This window comes from Mytilus californianus, unplaced genomic scaffold (assembly GCF_021869535.1).
Source record: "Mytilus californianus isolate M0D057914Y unplaced genomic scaffold, xbMytCali1.0.p SCAF_1, whole genome shotgun sequence".
NCBI lineage: Eukaryota > Metazoa > Mollusca > Bivalvia > Mytilida > Mytilidae > Mytilus > Mytilus californianus.
The window spans coordinates 79,447,748-79,467,675 of NW_026262581.1; the positions used below are offsets into that span (position 1 = coordinate 79,447,748).

The 19,928-nt window shown below is 32.1% G+C and overlaps 2 protein-coding genes across 9 annotated transcripts in view; one reads left to right on the forward strand and one right to left on the reverse strand.

Moving 5' to 3' along the window:
- LOC127707937 (multiple PDZ domain protein-like) overlaps nt 1-5,908 on the reverse strand; it is a 189,105-nt gene extending 183,197 nt beyond the window's left edge. For 7 of the 8 annotated variants that reach the window (XM_052212723.1, XM_052212752.1, XM_052212715.1 and 4 more), the window contains exons 1-3: nt 5,854-5,906; nt 2,602-2,663; nt 917-1,132 (exon numbers count right to left, since the gene is read on the reverse strand). In XM_052212723.1, the coding sequence (XP_052068683.1) occupies nt 917-1,132; nt 2,602-2,617 (232 nt within the window). In that variant the 5' untranslated portion in view covers nt 2,618-2,663; nt 5,854-5,906. Of the gene's footprint in view, nt 1-916; nt 1,133-2,601; nt 2,664-5,853 lie in introns of all 8 variants that reach the window. The other variant, XM_052212736.1, reaches the window with a different exon arrangement.
- A 16-nt stretch (nt 5,909-5,924) lies between these two features.
- Nucleotides 5,925-15,793, forward strand: LOC127708846 (transmembrane protein 234-like). Its single transcript, XM_052214006.1, has 5 exons — nt 5,925-6,065; nt 8,422-8,584; nt 10,249-10,315; nt 13,482-13,574; nt 15,725-15,793. Exons 2-5 carry the CDS (start codon nt 8,429-8,431, stop codon nt 15,787-15,789), a joined length of 381 nt encoding a protein of 126 aa, XP_052069966.1. The 5' UTR covers nt 5,925-6,065; nt 8,422-8,428; the 3' UTR covers nt 15,790-15,793.
- Nucleotides 15,794-19,928: the final 4,135 nt, after the last annotated feature.

Sequence of the window (19,928 nt, forward strand, 5' to 3'; positions counted from 1 at the left end):
ATATTAACCTTAAGATCTGTATACTTTTTGGTTTTGATTCAAAATTTTATTTTTGAGTTATTGAGTATTTTGTAAAAAAAGGGGGAGGGGTTTTTCACATGTCGCGACATATCTCAAAAATGATTTATAATTATCGCTTAAAATTTTACACACTTCTTAGTTATATTAATCTAAAGATCTGTATACTTTTTGGTTTTGATTCAAAATTTTATTTTTGAGATATTGATTTTTTTTTTTAAAAGGGGTGTTTTCACATGTCGCGCTGTATCTCAAAAACGATTTATGATTATTGCTTAAAATTTTACACACTTCTTAGTTATATTAATCTCAAGATCTGTATACTTTTTGGTTTTGATTCAAAATTTTATTTTATAGATATTGAGTTTTTTGTAAAAAAAAAAAGGGGGTTTTCGCATGTCACGCCGTATGTCAGAAACTATTTATGCTTATTGCATAAAAATTCACACACAAGACGACGGGCGTATCATGCGCTCATGGTGCAGCTGTTTATTTTAATATCTTCACACTTGAGTTTACTGCTTAGTAGTAAGTGTACAGCAATGTAGAAACCTTTCTAGACTTGTTATGATGGTATATTTACATTATATGTATGTTTCATTAGAATCTGTAATTTTGAAAGCAGAAAACAATCGCCAGGCATTCCAATATTATATTTTATTTTCCAATAAAATGCAACAATCATGACTGCATGAGCTTCCCACAACAATGCTCTTCATACGAAATGTGCTTCGGTTAATGCTTTTACACCCCAATAAAATTATGAAAACCATTCAATTCTTAAATAAAGAGAGCTGTAAAACTGTTTAATCATGCAATAAGACTCTATGCTGCATTTGTGAAAAATAACTAATTGCACCATGAATATCACTATAAAAGATACAATGAATTCATTTACCTGAATTAGAGATTTCAAATGTATTCTCTGTTACAGGGTAGGTTTTTGTGACCTGTTTAAGTTCATGAAGTGATTCTTGTAGAGTTAAGAGCTGTTTAAACAGTGGACTCTCCAACATTGACAGGATTGATGTGATATCATCATCCTTTGTGTAGTCCCCCTGCTCACGTAACTTATTCTGTAAATGATCCAGGAATCCTGATGCTTGATCTGTGTCTGTAAAATATGTAAAACATTTTAAAAAACACTCAAGCACTACGTAAAGAAACAAATATTTGCCTGTAAACATTGCCTCAAGTGCTGAGACCATGAAATGTTTCAGAGTTTAACTTGCGTAACTAGAATAATTAACTCTTTTTACTTTTTTTTATAGAAAACCATGTTTTTTACTGTAAAAAGTTAATTAACAAAAATACTGAACTCCAAGGAAAATTAAAAACAGAAAGTCCTTTATCAAACAGCAAAATCAAAAGCTCAAACACATCAAACGAATGGAAAACAATGATTTTGAATTTTGTTTGTTAGAGTTTCTTCAGATACATGACTCATACATCATATAACATGTACATGTATATGTACAACTGGTTTTTTTCCAAGATCATAATAAAGACCAAATTATGATAAACAACAAGTTGTCTTATATTTCATTTCAAAAACTTTGATTAAAAATCACAACCATTATAACAGCTAATAATATGCATTTCTACAGGACTATGATACATGTTTTTGAAAAATAGCCTATGTCACAACCTCAGCTTTTCATACTGTCAGATTCTACCAGTGATGCATTTTATCACAAAATCATATCATTTGTCATATATGTATCAGCTAGATTTATTTTGTAATTTGTCTCACCGCGGTAGGGAACAAAGATTACCCACAAAATAGTTTGATTTATGTTTTCTGGATATTACACTAAATAAATCAATGATTGATTATCTATTAAATTCTGTTTGATAAATGAATATTATTTACCCTGACAACAGCTTTTCATATTTTAGAAAACTGCTGCACTATACATACATGTACAAGAGTTTTTCTCAGCAAATTTGTTTTTCTTTTCATTTCATTGATTTTATCCTTATATTAAACACTTATCATTTCTCCATAACTACATGTAATTATACGTTAGTGCAAAACTGAATGTCACTAGAAAATAAAATGAAAGTCAAGGTGACTGAATACATGATGTGCATATTATTTTTCAAGGTTTTTCAAAATTTGTTTTAAAACTGTCCCACAACTAAAATCGCTCACCCCTACAAATTGCAAAACTTGAAAAGTAATTAAAAATTCATTTACCCATGAATTACAGACTTTTACTTTTCCCAAGCAATGAGAAAGTTTAATAACAAGGCCATTCACTACAATCCAAGATGTTTTTGCTTTTGTAATGTAAGTTTTACCACCTACTATTGCTAAAATCTGAGCTATGCAATCACTCATGTGTAAAATGCATGTGAGCAACATAACCAAATAGTTTGTGGACCTTTATCACTATTAGACTTGTCCAATGATGAAATATTCATTCATAAAAAAACAACAAATAGACATTAATGTTTTTAAATATTACATTGTCTGACTGAGGAGAGCTCATACTGGTACGGTGAATCACTGTGAGGTGTTCGAATGAAATATGCATAAACTATTGATGACAAGCGCATCTATTCTCCTTTTAAACTCACCTGTCACTAATGACATTTTAAATTTTCTCTGGCGAATAAAATCTTCAAATTACCATAATGATCTGCAAAAGAACAAAGTAAACCACAAATATATAAATCATGAACATGTATGTAGGCTTCTGAGTGTGTTCCAAATATACAAAAAGAGAGCCTAATTAGTGCCATTGTATCTTTGATGTCGTTTGACACCTAATGTTTTATTTTGCTTCACCCATTAACAACTTAGTCCCATCCTTCTTTTGGTAACATCATCATAATTGAACAGAAATGCTCATCTCACAACGATATTTTTCAAATATATAGTTAAGTTTCTGCAATATTTTCTAGAGGTAAATATTTTAAAGCAGTTTTGAGAACTAAATGTCAAGCTTTGATTACATGTTACATGTGAATCAGGTTTCCCTTAAGGTCTAAAAAACATTTTTTTGCTTTCAACATGTTCAAGTTTGCATAAATAGGTCAAGTTAAATATCCTTTTTAAATAAATTAATAATGTTACAGATTTCATCTTTAAGGTCATACCACTTGACATTGGACACCAGTGTTGTGTGCAAAACTTTAATAAAAATCATGGGGCATTTGTTTGTAAATTTTAAATACATTGTGAACCAATGCTCTTGAGATCCATTCACATTATTTTGTTAATTTTGTTAAGACTTAAAAATTTGGGGTTGTTTCTCCTCATTGCCAAATTCAAATCAGAAGTCATGCCAAAAACAAACCGGAATCAACGATTTGCAGAATTAACAAGAAATTTCAAACACATATTTGTTAAAAGTTGAATAAAGATTTGTGGAAGGCAATGCATCTGCGTATTCTGGGTATAACTACGAAATGAATTCGGAATGATACAAAATTTGTTCTGATTATCAAGTGACAGTTAATATTTGTGTATTTACTTGTAAAGTTCTTCATTTTGATCGATAATTGTTGTACTTGTGTTATTTGGCATAAAATTATGTTCAGTTTTATCTTGTACTCATTTAAAAAGGGGGATGTGGATTACATAAATCATGTGTTCTGACAAAATTTCTTCATGCATGTAAATTGAATGTTATTTTTTTAATTCTAACTTGTACATTTGTAATTAGCATTTGCTGATCAGTCATTAAATAATGCAATTAATTGTCTGCACTTGATCAATGTATTCTCCTGCCAATTGTATGTGCCTCTACAAGTGATTAGCCTAGGGTACTTGTTAAGGTGCATATATACGTCAAGCATGCATCATTTTCTGTATGCGTGCACCATTTCAGCAACCTGTGCGTCCGCCAGACATGTCCTATTACATGTATATAAGTGGAGTCCTATCATCATCAAGATGATCTTTTAACTGTTAAAAAGTATTCAAAGACATGCTTCTTGTAAATATTTTTAAAGGAAATTATTCACCAATTTTTAATAATGTAAATACATCAAATGTATATGGAGATTTGGTGTGAGATGTTTGCCTCACAAAAGTCATGTCATTGTATGGCTTTCAACAACGAAAACAAATCTGTATACATGTAGTATGTGTTTGGAATGAGTGGGCCAGGGTACAAAGGATTTGGTTGCTTCAATATAAAATATCGACTATATTAACCCAACTAATCCAGTGTTATAAAAGATCCTTCCATTCGCGGAAGTACATTTAGATAATCAAGACAGGTCTGATCAGAATTATTTGAGTAACTGGACTATGAACTCATCAGAACAAGCTTAGACTCACCTTTTCAAAAAAGGATGAGTCCCAGGACTCACCCTAAATATATCCTAGTGAGAACGCTGTTAGACATCCTCCAAGGCATCAGTAATTAGGAGGACCCTTTACATTATAATACAATAAGGGTTATGCAATAACAGGCAATTGATTATAATTGCTAACAAAACAAAAACATTTGAATTGTTTTACATTTATCATACATGTATCAGGGCCTTTTATAGCTGACTATGCGGGTATGGGTTTTGCTCGTTGTTGAAGACCATATGGTGACCTTATAGTTGTTAACTTCTATGTCATTTGGTCTCTAGTGGGAAGTTGTCTCATTGGCAATTATACCACGTCTTCTTATCTTTATATTAACATTAATATAAATTTGTGTCTACGGTTAAGTTGCATAAATGTTACCCTAGATTTATTAAACTTTTAACCACTTTATTTTTGTTGCTGAATTCTCCGATATGAATGATGATAATAATTATTCTTTCTTGATAATAATTATAATAAAAAAAATTATTATTATCATTACTATTGTCATTATTCAACATTACCGTCATTATACTCTGAACAATGAACAAAGTCATTCCCATTCCTAAAATTTTTTTGGGGTGAAAAATTAAAAATTTTGAATGCATTTGAATCAAAACTAAAAAATATCAAGATTATACAGTTATATAAATGATGGAACTGAAATATTAAAAGGAAATATAAAAAAACATCACTTGTCTCCAAGAAAAATTTTGGACGAAAATATTAATAGTTCAAGAAAAAAAAAAAACTTTTCACCTCAAGCATGGCAGTGAAAGCTGGTATAACTTCAAAAATTGAAATTGCAGGGTGGAACTATTTAGTGTGAAATACCGACGTGCACATTGCAGTATCACTCTTTTGTGGTGGCTGCCTAGAGTGGTTCCACCAAAAATGTGTGGGACTAAAATATGTTAATATATTACATACATATGAGACATACTATATAACTATTTCCAGCATACATTGAAATGCATTAACGTAACAATAACACAATGTAACCTTACTTGTCCTTAGACACAAATAATATTAATATAAATTAATCGTTTCCTAACCCAACCTAGCATTTTGGCAATTAGTGTCCAACATTACAATAACATTTTTTATTGTAACATTTTTAACTTAATTGTAGCCAGCGCCTACTTTTAACCATAACTGTAACATATGTACTTTTTATGATAGAAATAAATCTAGTCCTAATTCTACTTGTTCATTTTATGTATTCCACTTAAGTTGATATGTCCATGAGAGGCCTTCAATTCAGGATATGAAGACAATATCTTATCTGAAGAGAAAACTTCAGATTTGCTGCTTCAATCAAATAACATTGATACACGTACATTCCATACATATTTGCAGATACAAAGAGGCAACATTGTAAACAATGGAGGAAAAGATACTTTGTTTTGTTATTAATGCTCATAATTATCTATGTTTATAGTTTGGTTTTCTACATAATGTAAGCAAAAATAAGGTAATATAGCGGGGCTGTGACGGAAAAACTAATAAAAGTGACAACTTACACTTCGAAAATATACCGGAAGTTGACAAATGGAAGGTGGCGCATAAATCACAGACGTCCTTGACCCACACACTAAAAATATCTTTAGATTGGACTTTCCCGTGCCCCACCATTTACACCGGGTTGAAAATGACTTTTCATACATAAGACATTGACACAATAATCTTCAGATAGTAACTTCAATTTTGATATTATTCTAATGCTTGTATAAATGTAACTATTTACAACATTAAGCAAACCTTCAAATATTGTAGGTTTTTGAAAAAGGGGGAGGGGGTCATAGGCACTTAATTGTTTCTATCCATGGGAAGATCCACTATCAACGTATAGCCTAAATGTACGTTGATGGTAGATCTTCCAATGGATAGAAACAAGTGCCTGTGTAGGGGGTGTCAATAGTCCAGATAATCATGCCGTCTGTTGAAGTTATTTTTCGATTTTGATTTTTTTATCCTTCGTAGGAAGGCGTCAAAGCCAAAAATAGCCTTCCAAGACGGCTCAATGATAAATAACTGAAAGTGAGCTTGGGGTACTTTTCTCTTTATAATAAATATCATATCAATAATCATATACAGAAAAAAACATCTTGTAGCTCTAATGGTTCTTGTAATTTTTGATAAAATTAATCAGAAAACATAGTCAACCTTTAGAGTTACGATTCAACAGACAGGGGAATCAGGGTCTGTTATCCCTGACTCATGTTCGCCCTCGGTTAGTTCCTTCTAATACATGTTCACCCTGGGTCCATTGGGCACTGATTTTTATTTTGTTTTGGTGTCTCGTTGTATAGTGTTTATTATTGAATAGATATGTTAAAGTTTTTGAAAATTTTGCCTAATATTCATGTTGCAGTGCTACTACCAGATAATTATTTTCCTTTTTAAAAATTGCCACTGAAGAGTACATACAAGGTATTTAATATAAAAATTCTGAAGTCCAAGTTATCTGCATATATTTATCTTTATTGATACATTTTTACAATTTGAAAACAAACATTAACAGTTATAACAAGAACCAATTCGAATTAAGTCATTTGCATCACACACCAGTTACATGTCCTAACACTATAGTGCCTAACAAGATTTTGTGAGGTAGACGAAATTGACCGTAAAATGATTGTATTGAATTTTGTTGTCCAAAAATAGGCAGATCGGAAATATTTTAATATTATTTACTGACTACTTTTGTGTCGGTTTAATTGTAATTATAACATTATAATGAGACTGAAAAATGCTTTTTTTTTGTTAAGATAAACAATAAATTTTACCTGGCGTATCAGTGCCTAAATTGTATTTCAACATTTCTCTTCAGAAAATGACTTGTTTAACAGAATAAAACGTATGATTTGTAAGTTTTCTTTTTTTCTCTCGGGAATAGGCCATTAAAAAATAAGTTATCTACTCTATCATGTCTGTCAGTGGAAAGTTCTGTGAAAATTTAAGAAGTGGCAATTCTTACCATTCATACCATTAGTTTCATTGAACAAAAATAATATGGACTCATCCAGTGTCCAGTTTGAAGGTCATTTAAATTACTGTACATGTGTGTGTACATATAAAAAGAAAACAAATTTTTCAAATACATTTTGTCGTACATGGGCATTTTGAATAAAAATTTTAGGGGCCCAACCCAAATTTTAGTAGCATTGACTACTGGGTCCCTGCTAATCTTTTTCCCTGGTTAGGATGACATGTCTTCCTGTTAACTCTTGCCTTGTAAACTATCACATTAAAAAACATACTCAGAGTGTAGGTCTACTACAAAACAGAATTCATATACATTTTAATCCTGATATCCATGTAATATTTGCCACTGAACTTTAAACATAAAAGCATCCATCCGTCTAACTCTACTGTTCATGAGATTAAATGGGGGAGGAATATCAAAAAACTTTTTTTAACCCATCCACATTCTTGTGCCAGTCTTAAGACCACTCAGCACAGGTGGATCATACTACCAGATAAATAGCTTTCGGGCGTCAATGAAAACAAGACATAATGTCCTTTGTATCATTAATTGTAGAAGAAAAACTTCCAAAGGAAATAATTTGATTTTGAATTTATATAATAAATATGATAATCTTAATATCAATAGAAAATTTTGAATTACAATGTAATTTATGAATAGAAATATTTGCAGTACTGTGGATTCATTTATTTTCGTGGGTACCAATTTTCGTGGATTGAGGAAAACTTGCAATTTTGATGGATATTTAATATCGTGGTTTTGCCAATGACTGCGTACAAGCCATTAGAAAATTTGTAATTTGTTGAACATTTAAATTTTTGGTTCACCTGTACCCACGAAACCCAGGAAAATTGGTATCCAACGAATAATAATGAATCCACAGTAATTTTTTTTTAAATATTTATTTACAAATGATGGTTTGTTAGATATTTTGAAGTGTGTCCTAGAATTGAGCCTCACATGTAGTGAAATGAATATGTTATGTGGGGCCCAATTTGTGTCAAATAAAATGTTTGATAACTGACTTGACTTCAGTTTTTATATAAAATTTTGTCTGTAAACTTCTATTACATCAGATTATTTAAAATATTGATTTTTCCAGAAATATTATGACACAGGTTTTATGGTTTGTGGTAGTGGCAACACTTTGGGGTGGAACAAATCCTCTAATTAAAAGGGAAAGTCAAGGAGTTGAAAGAATTAGAAGAAATAACAAAGTTAAACAGATTCTTGCAGAACTCTATTTCCTCTTTTCTAACTGGAAGGTTTGTTTTATTATTTTATTATTCTTTTAAACTTTTTCCAGGTCAATTTTGGTCTGATTGGACAAAGTCCAAAACCAGCTAATAGTATATTGGGCAGGCTAATGGATGGGCAGGGAAAAATTGGTACCTAATTTGTGTAATCAACTCCTACAGTTTTTTTTTCCCTTTTTCCAGACTTGGGAACTTTGTTATTTTTCAGCAATATTTATCAAAGAGGGTACAAATTTTGTGTAATCAACTCTCTCCTACAGTTTCAACCCAGATCCCTGAAACTTCACAGGAAGATTAGTACATATGTTTATGATGTGCACTTGAGGATTTTTCCCATTCAACCAGACTGTGGTCATTTTTTTAGCAAAATTTAGTCACAAATATTGCAACCTGACTATTTCAGACTTTGACCTATTTTTTATCCTTTGAAGAAGACTTTTGATATTTGTTATATGTGTACATTACCTAAAAAAAATGTGTTTGTATCATCACAGAAGACTGCTGATCTTAACCTTTGATCTCAAGGTCAAATAATTGTTTTTTATTTATCACAAGTGTCCACTCCAAACAATACATATTTTTTTCTCCATATCTGAAACCTTTCAAGTGCACTTTATGGTTATGTTTGAGCCTGGTGACACCCCCTTAATCATATAATAAATTCTTTAAATATCTCAGTAAATGTTTAGATTCCCACCAGTAAACCATAAATACCGGTATTCTTAATTACCATGATCTAACCTTTCTAGTATACCATAGGTTTTGTCCCTTGGGTCATGCCTTGCCATTTATACAAGTATCTTAAAAAAAGATAAGATTTCCACCTGTAAACCATATATACTGGTATTTTAAATTATCAAGACAAGACCTCTCCAGTTTTCCAGTGCATGATAGATAATAAGAACTCATCCAAGGTGAAAAATGTCATTTTCATTATATTATTAATTCTAATATGACCTTGATAGTTGAAAACTGACTAGACTGTGTTTCTTTGTCATTTGATTATTACCCTGTAGTTTCAGCAACCCATCTATGCTGCCTGGAAGTAAATTTAACTTCATTGTCTTACTAGGGAGTAATTACTGTCAAGTCAGGTCCGCCAAAATGTTCAATTTTACAGATCTCTGACAAAAACAGTGAACTTTTTTTTATTGACCAGTAATGCCAGTTTGTAAATGTAAAGTGAAAGCATCAAATTTTGATTTGTTAATCACATTATCATGATTATGATCAAGAATACGTTATATATTTGACGTTTATAAAAGCCAGTTGAATAATTATTAATAATCACAAAATATATATTGTTACTTTTCATTTTTACGCTTTAGCCTTGTATAATACATGTAGATGAGTGCACATGATTTGTATTCGACCTAAAAGATGTTGAGGTCGACTGGGGCATACCCTTTAAGTCTGAATCTGTGTCCACAGCAGTTATTCAAAATACCATGTGACTTTCATTTCAGTTACATGTGGAACTCGTTGGATTTCTATTTATATAATATTTAATCCCATACTTCGTTTTCAATTGTTGTGTTAACTCTGTTGTTTAACTGTATTCTGTTTAAATCACTGAGAGATGCAGTAAGACTAATTTTATCTCAGTTCAATATGACATGTTTTAAGATCACTGATTTTACAGTAGCACCATATATAATAACTTTTCATTTCAGTACTGTGCAGCATTCCTTCTGAATCAGTCTGGATCTGTGTTATTTTACCTCACTCTAGCTTCAGTTGGTATGTACAAGAAGTATAAACAGAAAACCATATTTATAGATGAATATAAATTTAAGAAAGATAGAATTTTAAAAAGCTGCAACATATTAAAATGTACACACTGATAAAATCTTTTATAGCAAAAACATAATATCTGTCGGTTTCTTCTATCTAGAAATTAAGCTTGTTAGACCATATTGGTGCATAATATTGTATTTATTAGAGGTATAGATATTAAGGATGTTGTGTCCAGCTGGCCAAGGGGGTAAGTTTCTTCTTAAATTGACTTGCCATCAATGAAATTTACTTGGCTTTTTAAAAAAGTATATTGATGAAATTAATTGGCCAAGCAGGCAAGTTGTATTTGGGTTAAGTTTGCCCTATATAAAATCTTCTTGCCATTGACTAGCAGGAGAGCTCATGTTTAAACACTAGTTTTCTACCAGGGACAAAATTGTAACCATGTTTGTTCATGGATGTAAAAAAGACATTAGAATATTCCTAAAAGGTTTGGTTACATAAAATACATGTTTAATAGTACATGTAGTAATAGAGAGATGTGGTGTGCAGGCTAATTAGACAACTTTCCATAAAGATGAAGGAACAACGATGTGAACAAACTAAGGTCACTATACTGCCTTTAACTATAAGAAAACCCAATCCCATATAGTAAGCTATAAAAGGCTTTGGGATGATAAAACTTAAAAATATGAAATAATTCAAAAGAGACAAGCAACAGCCTCAATAAACATATAGCAATAATCAGTTCTGGTGTATCCCCACTTTAAGCTTATTTAGCTCAATTGGGCTATAGAGAGTAGCCCTAGTCCTAAACATGCATGCAATATTTGCCACTGGATGTTAAGCAACCTACAATCAATCAATCTTTATGATCTCGATTGAGCTATTAAAGATATATCCTTTTGACAGTTTTCAAGTTAATTACAATTTCTACAGTAATACTTGAAAAGTGCAATCTAAAACTTTACAGTTATAAAAGCTGTATATTTGTATATACAAAATTTTACACTTTAACACAATATAAAAATAAGGAGATGTGGTATGATTGCCAATGAGACAACTATACACCAAAGCTAAAATGAAGTGGATGTAAGCAATTATGGGCAGCTGTACGGCCTTTAACAATGAGAAAAACCCATACCGTATAGTCAGCTATAAAAGGCCCCGACATGAAAAATATGAAACAATTCAATTGAGAAAACTAACAGCCTAGCTTATAACAAAACAATTTACAAAAAACAAATATGACAGACATGAACCAACAACAACCACTGAACTACAGGCTCCTGACTTGGGACAGGCACATAAAGAATGTGGCAGGGTTAAAAACATGTTTGTGAGCGCTCAACCCTCCCCCTAACCTGTGACAGTGGTGTAACAGCATAATATAAGAACAAACTATAAAAATCAGTTGAAAAAGGCTTAACTCATCAGATCGATACAAATTTTTTAGGAATTAATTTTCATAATAAAATTAAAAATTTATTGTGAAATTTATTCAGTAGGACTTCTTGATAATGTCTCCAAAGTATTAGACAGCACTTCCAAATAATAAGTAGGAATCTGAAATTTCACTAATGAAATGAAAAGGGAGATAATTTTTCATAGCCTGATTGAGTTATTTTAGCCAGATCAAGCTATTTTTGCTCAAACTGCAGATATACTAAACCTGACAATGGCAGTAATCAATCAAAAACAATCTTTGGAATACAGGCTCCTGGTTTGAAAAAGCACTTGAAAAAGGTTTACATATATTTCTTTGAAGTGAATTATGGATATAAATTTTTTTAGTAAAATATTTAAGTCTGTTAGACCGTTTTTACCTCGTTAGAAGGTTAAATAAATATTTAACAACAATTTGATGAAATTTAAAAAGAAAAAGCATGGCATGTACAAATAAGAAATACATTCATAAGTTTCATACTTATGTTATGATTTGATAAAATTGCATATGAAAATGATATCAAATGAATAATATTTATACGACTGCAAAAAATTTTGCGGTCATATATTGGTATCTTGTTGTCAGTGTCATCTGAAGACATTTGGTTTCCGAACAATTACTTTAGTAAATGTAAATAGAAATCTATGAAATTTAAACACAAGGTTTATAACCACAAAAGGAAGGTTGGGATTGATTTTGGGGGGTATAGTCCTAACAGTATAGGAATTAGGGGCCAAAAAGGGGTCTAAATAAGCATTTTTCTAGTTTCCAGACAATAACTTGTGGAACGGTGTAATTATACCACAAGTTTCCATACCACAAAGGGATGGTAAGAATTGGCTTTGGGGGGTTATGGCTCAAACCGTAATTAATTAGGGGGAAAAAAAGGGTTTCCTGGTTAATGGACAATTAAAAAAAAGTACAATGTTATGTTTGGATTACCTCCCTTACACTGCTTTTAAATTATGTATAAAGAAATGTTGTATTGTCTTGAGGTGATTAGCTGTTAATTTATTTTTAGAAGTTACTATTTAAACATGCTGATTAAGGAATATTAATTTTAGGCATGATTATGTATGTCATTTTCTATTTTAAGACTTTTATGATGTATTTAAATGGGTAGTTATGGTTGCAAACTCCATTGGAAATTTGAATTGAGATTATGACCATATCTTGAGGGAAAGAATTTTTTTTTGGAAAAAGGTGGGGGTTTCAGGAATTATAAAGAAAATTTCTCTAAATATTAATATTTTTTCAAAAAAAGGGGGGGTAAACACTTTTTTTTTTTTTTTGGGAAGGGGGGGGGGGGTCAATTCGCAACAGCATAGTGTATTGCACAAAAGCAAAAAATTGAATATAAATTCGAATCATATAACCAATTCTAAGTTCTTTGACTACAGTTATTCTGTGTCAGAAACCTATTATGTGTCAAATATTTAATTACAATCCAAATTCAGACCTGTATCAAGCGCGAATATTGTGTCCATTTTTGCCCCAACTGTTCAGGGTTGGACCTCTGCAGTCGTATCCAGCTGTGCTAGGGGAAGCAATTTATTTTTTTGATATAAAATCTTTTCTAAATCAATCTCCTAAAAAATCAAAAACTATTACGCTGATTTTGATATACCTTTGTTTCAGATAAAATAAAGAACTATATCTTTCTCAGTCTGAAAAAAAACCCTGCTTTTATTTTTTTTTTTTCATAATTTATTTATATTGTAGAGTTGTCCTTGGCTGTTCCTGTTACAAATTCTCTTACTTTTATATTTACTATGTTATCCGGCCATATCTTGGGAGAGAAGATTCAGAGTTTAGGTGAGTTCACAGTATGATAATTTAATTAAACATGGACATATGATATCCATATGAGAGAGAATCAAGCTTTTTGTCTGCAAATGATATGAATGTGAACTTTGTAGTCTCTCATCCATTTTAGACTTTCTATAGATTAATTCCTGTCTTAGTTTTAATAATGACCTTTTCTTATTTATATCTTGTACCTTCTCTCCATAATTTTGTGCACAAAGTTTCTGTACAAGCAAGTAGAGACACAGTGGTGACATTTTTTTGCTCAGTAATACATTGCATCTCAGCTGGAGGAACATGTAAACAACCTGAATTCGTCTGGTCTTTGCTGGTGTGTCTGTAGGTACATGGTGACTTCTCCTGCCCAGTAGGCATATGATACGATAGAAGTTGTCAGTTATTGTTTTTTTCTCTTTTTAAGTGTTTTCACATTTTGTCTGTTAAAGTTTACTATGCAGTTTGTGATTTGTTAATAGTTTAAAGTGACCTGTAAAACTTTGTTCACATCCTTGTCCTTCTGTCTCTGGTGGATAGTTGTCTCATTGGCAATCATAACACTTCTCCTTATTTTATGCTCTGTCTAAAATAGTAAGGAGCATTTTGTTTTCTGATCTATTTGCCTGTTCGTCCATACAACTGCCCTGTATCAGGTTAAAGTGTTTTTGTTAAAGGTAAGTTTAGCACGAAGGTGTGAATTTGCAGAGCTGTTGAAAATGGTCTAACCTATCAGACCTGACTTGCTTTGATATGATGAGGACCACGGAAATATGATGTTTTCATATACCCTAAATCAGGATATTTATGAATTTTTGACAAAAAGGTAGCAATCAAAATTTGACACCTTGTATCAATATCATAATTACCTAGTGAAGACAAACATCTTTATGAGAATTAATATTAAATGAAAACTTATCATATATGATTGTAATAAGGGAAAACATTTTGATGTTAACATTTCATTAATTTAAATCTTTTTATAGTAATATTTATAAAGAGGGCTATTAATGAAAGCTGTTACACCATTTGATGTTATATATCTATTATATAATTAGTATTATGATTATCGAAAAGCTTGCATTTGTTTTTCGTCTTGCCAAGACAAAGTAAAAAAAAAACAAGACTTAGGTGTACTGATACGCCTTATCGCTATTTGTCCGCCATTACTGGACATCACACAAGTTCCCGTAAAATTTTGACGTCATAATAGAAAATGTCTGACGCCACAATGGAAAAGTGATTGTTGTATGACGTCAAAAGTTCGAGCGGGACAGATTCTCGGGTCAAGCGGGAATAGCGATAAGGTGTATTCTGGTGATGGTGTCAACAATGTATGAGTTTGTTATAAGGTCAGTTTAAGGGATTGACCATTAGGTTAATGATATTTAGTATGCAGTGGTATTAGTATTGGCACATCTCATTTCCATGGAGATTATTTGGCCCTGTCCCCTCAGTCATGGTCTATTGATTTTGAATACCATAGTTTACATGTTAAAGTTTGTGATTAGGTCAGTTTAAGATGAACCAAAAATATTAAATCAATGATATTTGGTATGCATTTGTATTAGGATTGTCATTCTCTATTTCCACTGAGGTTATTTGGCCCTGTACCTTCAGTCATGGTTCATTGACTTTGAATGTTTTGCTTAGTGTACATGTAAAAATATTGCCATTTTAATTTCAACATTTGCATTATGATTTCCAAATTACATAAAAGCAAGACCTATCTCTGTGTCAACAGTTTATATGGCAAATATTTCATTTTGAAGTGTTTTAATTTTGGCACTTTCATTCTTAATAGGCACAAAATAAACCAAAACATGACTACTGCTTAAGGTAAGCTCAACTGAGGAAATTTTGTATCTACAACAAGGTCTGACAAATCATACAACTCTGAATTTGAAATTTAGTACACATATTCATTGTAATGTAAACCAAATTAGGATTTTGACCCAGATTTTATGGTTCACTGAACATGAAAATGTGAGCAGGGCATTGTGTCCTATGTACACATATTCTTCTTAAATTACTACTTTGGCCTATCCCCTCAACTTTCTATGTAATGTGTCTAAAAAGACCACCAATAGCAAATGACAAGTATTTTTTTTAATAGTTGAAAGATATGCATTGGTGTATGTTATTTTTAAATATATTTTTTTCAGAAACATTTATTGGAGTGGCTCTGGTTGTATTAGGAGTAGCATTGTGTGTTTCAAATAAAGTTTAAAGCCGTATAAGTAAGTATTTTACCTATTAGTTGAACATGGAAATAAACAGCTTTACTTTATGTTTTGTCTTGTCCCAGACAAGTAAAATATTGTAAAATGCAGGATTTTTCTGTGACTTTGCACATTGGTTTATTTTGATGTGAGGGTCACTGGTTGTCAGATTTGCAAAACGATTAATGAAGTGTCAAGTTCATGTATCTACATGAAATGAAATGTAATGCATATACATGTATTTAAAGAAATTTAAAAAAATGTCTAAACCACTACGAATTTTTGTAGATCCTTTGCCAATAAACAGGCATTATGAAGAAAAATGGATATAAAGAATTAATTCATGAGACAAAATCACAACACACACCTGGAAAACCTAATGCTTAGGAACAACACTTAAATTGCTGCTTTTCATCTTGAAGTCACAGTGAGCATGAAGCAAAAACTCTCACCTCACTACAATTACAAGTTGAACCTTGCACTGGGTTTGAGCAGAATTCTTTCCTAGATCATGCTACAGCTGCCAAGTAATATCAAGAAAATATAAATCATATCTGTCAAAAAAACCTAACCAATACGGTCACTACGTGAGGAGTTCGTTAGTTTTGAATATATTTCCAGGTTTATATACCAATCAAACATATACTTCTATATAAAAATAAGGAGATGAGGTATGATTGCCAATGAGACAACTATCCACCAAAGTTCAAATAAAGTGGATGTAAGCAATTATAGGCAACTGTACGGCCTACAACAATGAGAATAAAATGCTCCGCTGGGGCGCAGCTTGATACGACCGCAGAGGTCGAACCCTGAACAGTTGGGGCAAGTATGGACACAACATTCAAGCTTGGTACAGCACTGATTTGGATTGTAATTAAATATTTGACACAGCATAGGTTTCTGACACAGAATGAAAGTGGTCTAAGAACTTAAAAAATTTTAATTTACCTATTCAAACCATATCTTTATTATTTGCTTTTATATATAAATCAGAAATAACCAATTAAAAATGGAAAATTTTAAAGAAAAAAAAGGAAAAAAAAATCCCCCCCCAAATTTTTTGAACCCCCTTATGATTCATCACCCCCAAACTCAATCCCAGCCTTCCCTTTGTGGTATGGTACCTTGCAGTACAATTTCAGAGAGATCCTTACACTTGAACACAAGTAATTGTCTGGAAACTAGCAAAATGCTTGTTTTTTGGCCCCTTTTTGGCCCCAAATTCCTAAACGTTTAGGGCAATTACCCCCAAACTCAAACCCAGCTTTCCCTTTGTGATATGGAACCTTGCAGTACAATTTCATAAAGATCCATACACTTACACACAAGTTATTGTCCTGAAACTAGAAAAATGCTTGTTTTTTTGCCCTTTTATGGCCCCTTATTACTAAAATTTTGAAGGAATTACCCCCAAAATCAATCCCAGCCTTCCCTTTGTGGTATGGTATCTTGCAGTACAATTTCAGAGAGATCCATACACCTGAACACAAGTTATTGTCTGGAAACTAGTAAAATGCTTATTTTTGGCCCCTTTTTGGCCCCTTATTCCTAAACTTTTTGGGCAATTACCCCCAAACTCAATTCCAGCTTTCCCTTTGTGATATGGAACCTTGTAGTACAATTTCATAAAGAACCATACACTTACACACAAGTTATTGTCATGAAACTAGAAAAATGCTTGTTTTTTGCCCCTTTTTGGCCCCTAAATCCTAAAATTTGGAGGCAATTACCCCGAAAATCAATCCCAGCATTCCCTTTGTGATATGGAACCTTGTGATACAATGTCAGAGAGATCCATAGACTAACACACAAGTTATTGTCATGAAACTAGGAAAATGCTTGTTTTTTGCCCCTTTTTTGCCCCTAAATCCTAAAATTTGGAGGCAATTACCCCGAAAATCAATCCCAGCATTCCCTTTGTGATATGGAACCTTGTGATACAATGTCAGAGAGATCCATAGACTAACACACAAGTTATTGTCATGAAACTAGAAAAATGCTTGTTTTTGGCCCCTTTTTGGCCCCTAATTCCTAAAATTTGGAGGCAATTACCCCCAAAATCAATCCCAGCATTCCCTTTGTGTTATGGAACCTTGTGGTACAATGTCAGAGAGATCCATACACTTACACACAAGTTATGTCTGGAAGTTACAAAAATGCTTATTTTTGGCCCCTTTTTGGCCCCTAATTCCTTAACTGTTGGTACCATAACCCCCAAAATCAATCCCCACCTTCCTTTTGTGGTATTGAACCTTATGGTAAATTTCATTGAGATCCATTCACTTAAACTAAAGTTAGAGTGCGAAAACTAATGTGTCTTCGGACGAAGACGACGCCAACGTCATACCAATATACGACCTCAAAAATTTTTTTGCGGCCGTATAAAAAAACCATACCATATAGTTGGCTATAAAAGGCCCCAACATGAAAAATATGAAACAATTCAATTAAGAAAACTAACAGTCTACTTTATAACAAAACAATTTACGAACAACAAATATGACAGACATGAACAACAACCACTGAACTACAGGCTCCTGACTTGGGACAGGCACATAAAGAATGTGGCGGGGTTAAACATGTTTGTGAGCGCTCAACCCTCCCCTAACATAGGACAGTGGTGTGTTTGTATGTATGTTTGAACAAGGCTAGCTATACTGCAATACACATTTATATACCCTGCACACAACATGGAAGTGTTCTGGAAATAAATTTTTATTTCATGAATAATATGCCAGGAAAACCTAAATGGATAATGGTCTTGTTTAAGAGTGAAAGCTTCTGGACACAGCCACTGTAAAACTGCTATTCACTTTAATCACCCTATTTTAAACAGCCTTACACAATTAAATATCATCACATTAATCACAAGAGGTGAGTTTGCATCTGAAAACATGGGGTGCAATGCAATTTCAATTTTCTCACCCAGTGGCTCCTATTAAAATCAGAAATTATTGCAGGCATTTATTATTGCGATCTTTGAAAAAAGGACAAAAATGCAAGGTTTATAGTTATTGGGATTTCAGGAAGGTCTGCATACAGATATATGTATCTTATATCAGAATGTGAGTTCTTACTATCGCAATACTCACCCAGTGGCATTAATAAAATCCTTGAAATAATTTCTGATTTTACTGTAAATCCTTGAGAATGCTTGATTTTTCTAAAATGATTTTTTTCTTCTTTTATTCCCAGAAAACCATCATGATTGAGACCTTGCCAGAGGATTGAAGAAATGTCAGTTGTTGACAGAACTGAATGTGTCACAAAAACCTTATTTTAGTTGCATAGGTGAAGTTACAGATTTAACTATGGCAAATATTGTGAAGTATATACCACATATTCAATGTCTCAATATTGAAGGGAATAATGAAATCACTGTTAAAGGAATTGACAAAGTAGTACTATACTGCCAGTCACTGGAATTATTAGAATGTACTTAAGAAAAATGAAGACTTTAGATATTTCACATTGGTTGATGTCTATGGTGAATGAAAGGACTGAGGGTAGAGAGTTTACTTGGCGTTTTAGTAAGGAAGATGCAAGTGTTGAGTTTTACAATTAAATCAAAGTCCAAACATACTAAGAGAATGCATGGCCTGAGTTTACTGGATGAAGTTTCAAACATTTTGTACAGAATTTTTCTTCTAACATTTTGTTTACAAAAAATTCTTACATTTTTTTTTGTACAGTATTTTTTTGTAACATTTTATATATAGTATTTTTCTTACACTTCCCCCCTACTAGTATGTAACTTTATTCTTTGTCATTATTTTGAATTGGACAAAAGATGAGTCGAGCTGAATTCAATACAATGAAACCTGTCTAAACCTCTTTCTTGACAAACACAGTTGTCATATTAGACAGGTTGAATAACTTTACAATATTCCAAGTGTATCGTGATGTGAGAATTCCAATTTATGCAGAGTTTAGATAGGATTCACTTCATTTCTTTTAAGAAAGTTTCAATTACTTTTCTGCTCTGTTAATCTCTCCCAAACAGGAAACCTTCTTGTTTGATACCAATTTCTTAAGGATTTTTTTTACTCACATTTTATTGGTATGAAGGATCATACATATTTATGGTAAACCAAAAATCATTTGATGAAGAATATTTCAATATCTACTTATATAAGAGTAAGGA

What these genes read in the sequence shown, in the direction of transcription:
- LOC127708846 (XM_052214006.1), top strand. Translation starts at nt 8,429, where the DNA reads ATGACACAGGTTTTATGGTTTGTGGTAGTGGCAACACTTTGGGGTGGA. An exon ending in TCCTCTTTTCTAACTGGAAG is followed by an intron (nt 8,585 to 10,248) that starts GTTTGTTTTATT and finishes TTTTCATTTCAG; the next exon opens with TACTGTGCAGCATTCCTTCT. An exon ending in AGAGAAGATTCAGAGTTTAG is followed by an intron (nt 13,575 to 15,724) that starts GTGAGTTCACAG and finishes TATTTTTTTCAG; the next exon opens with AAACATTTATTGGAGTGGCT.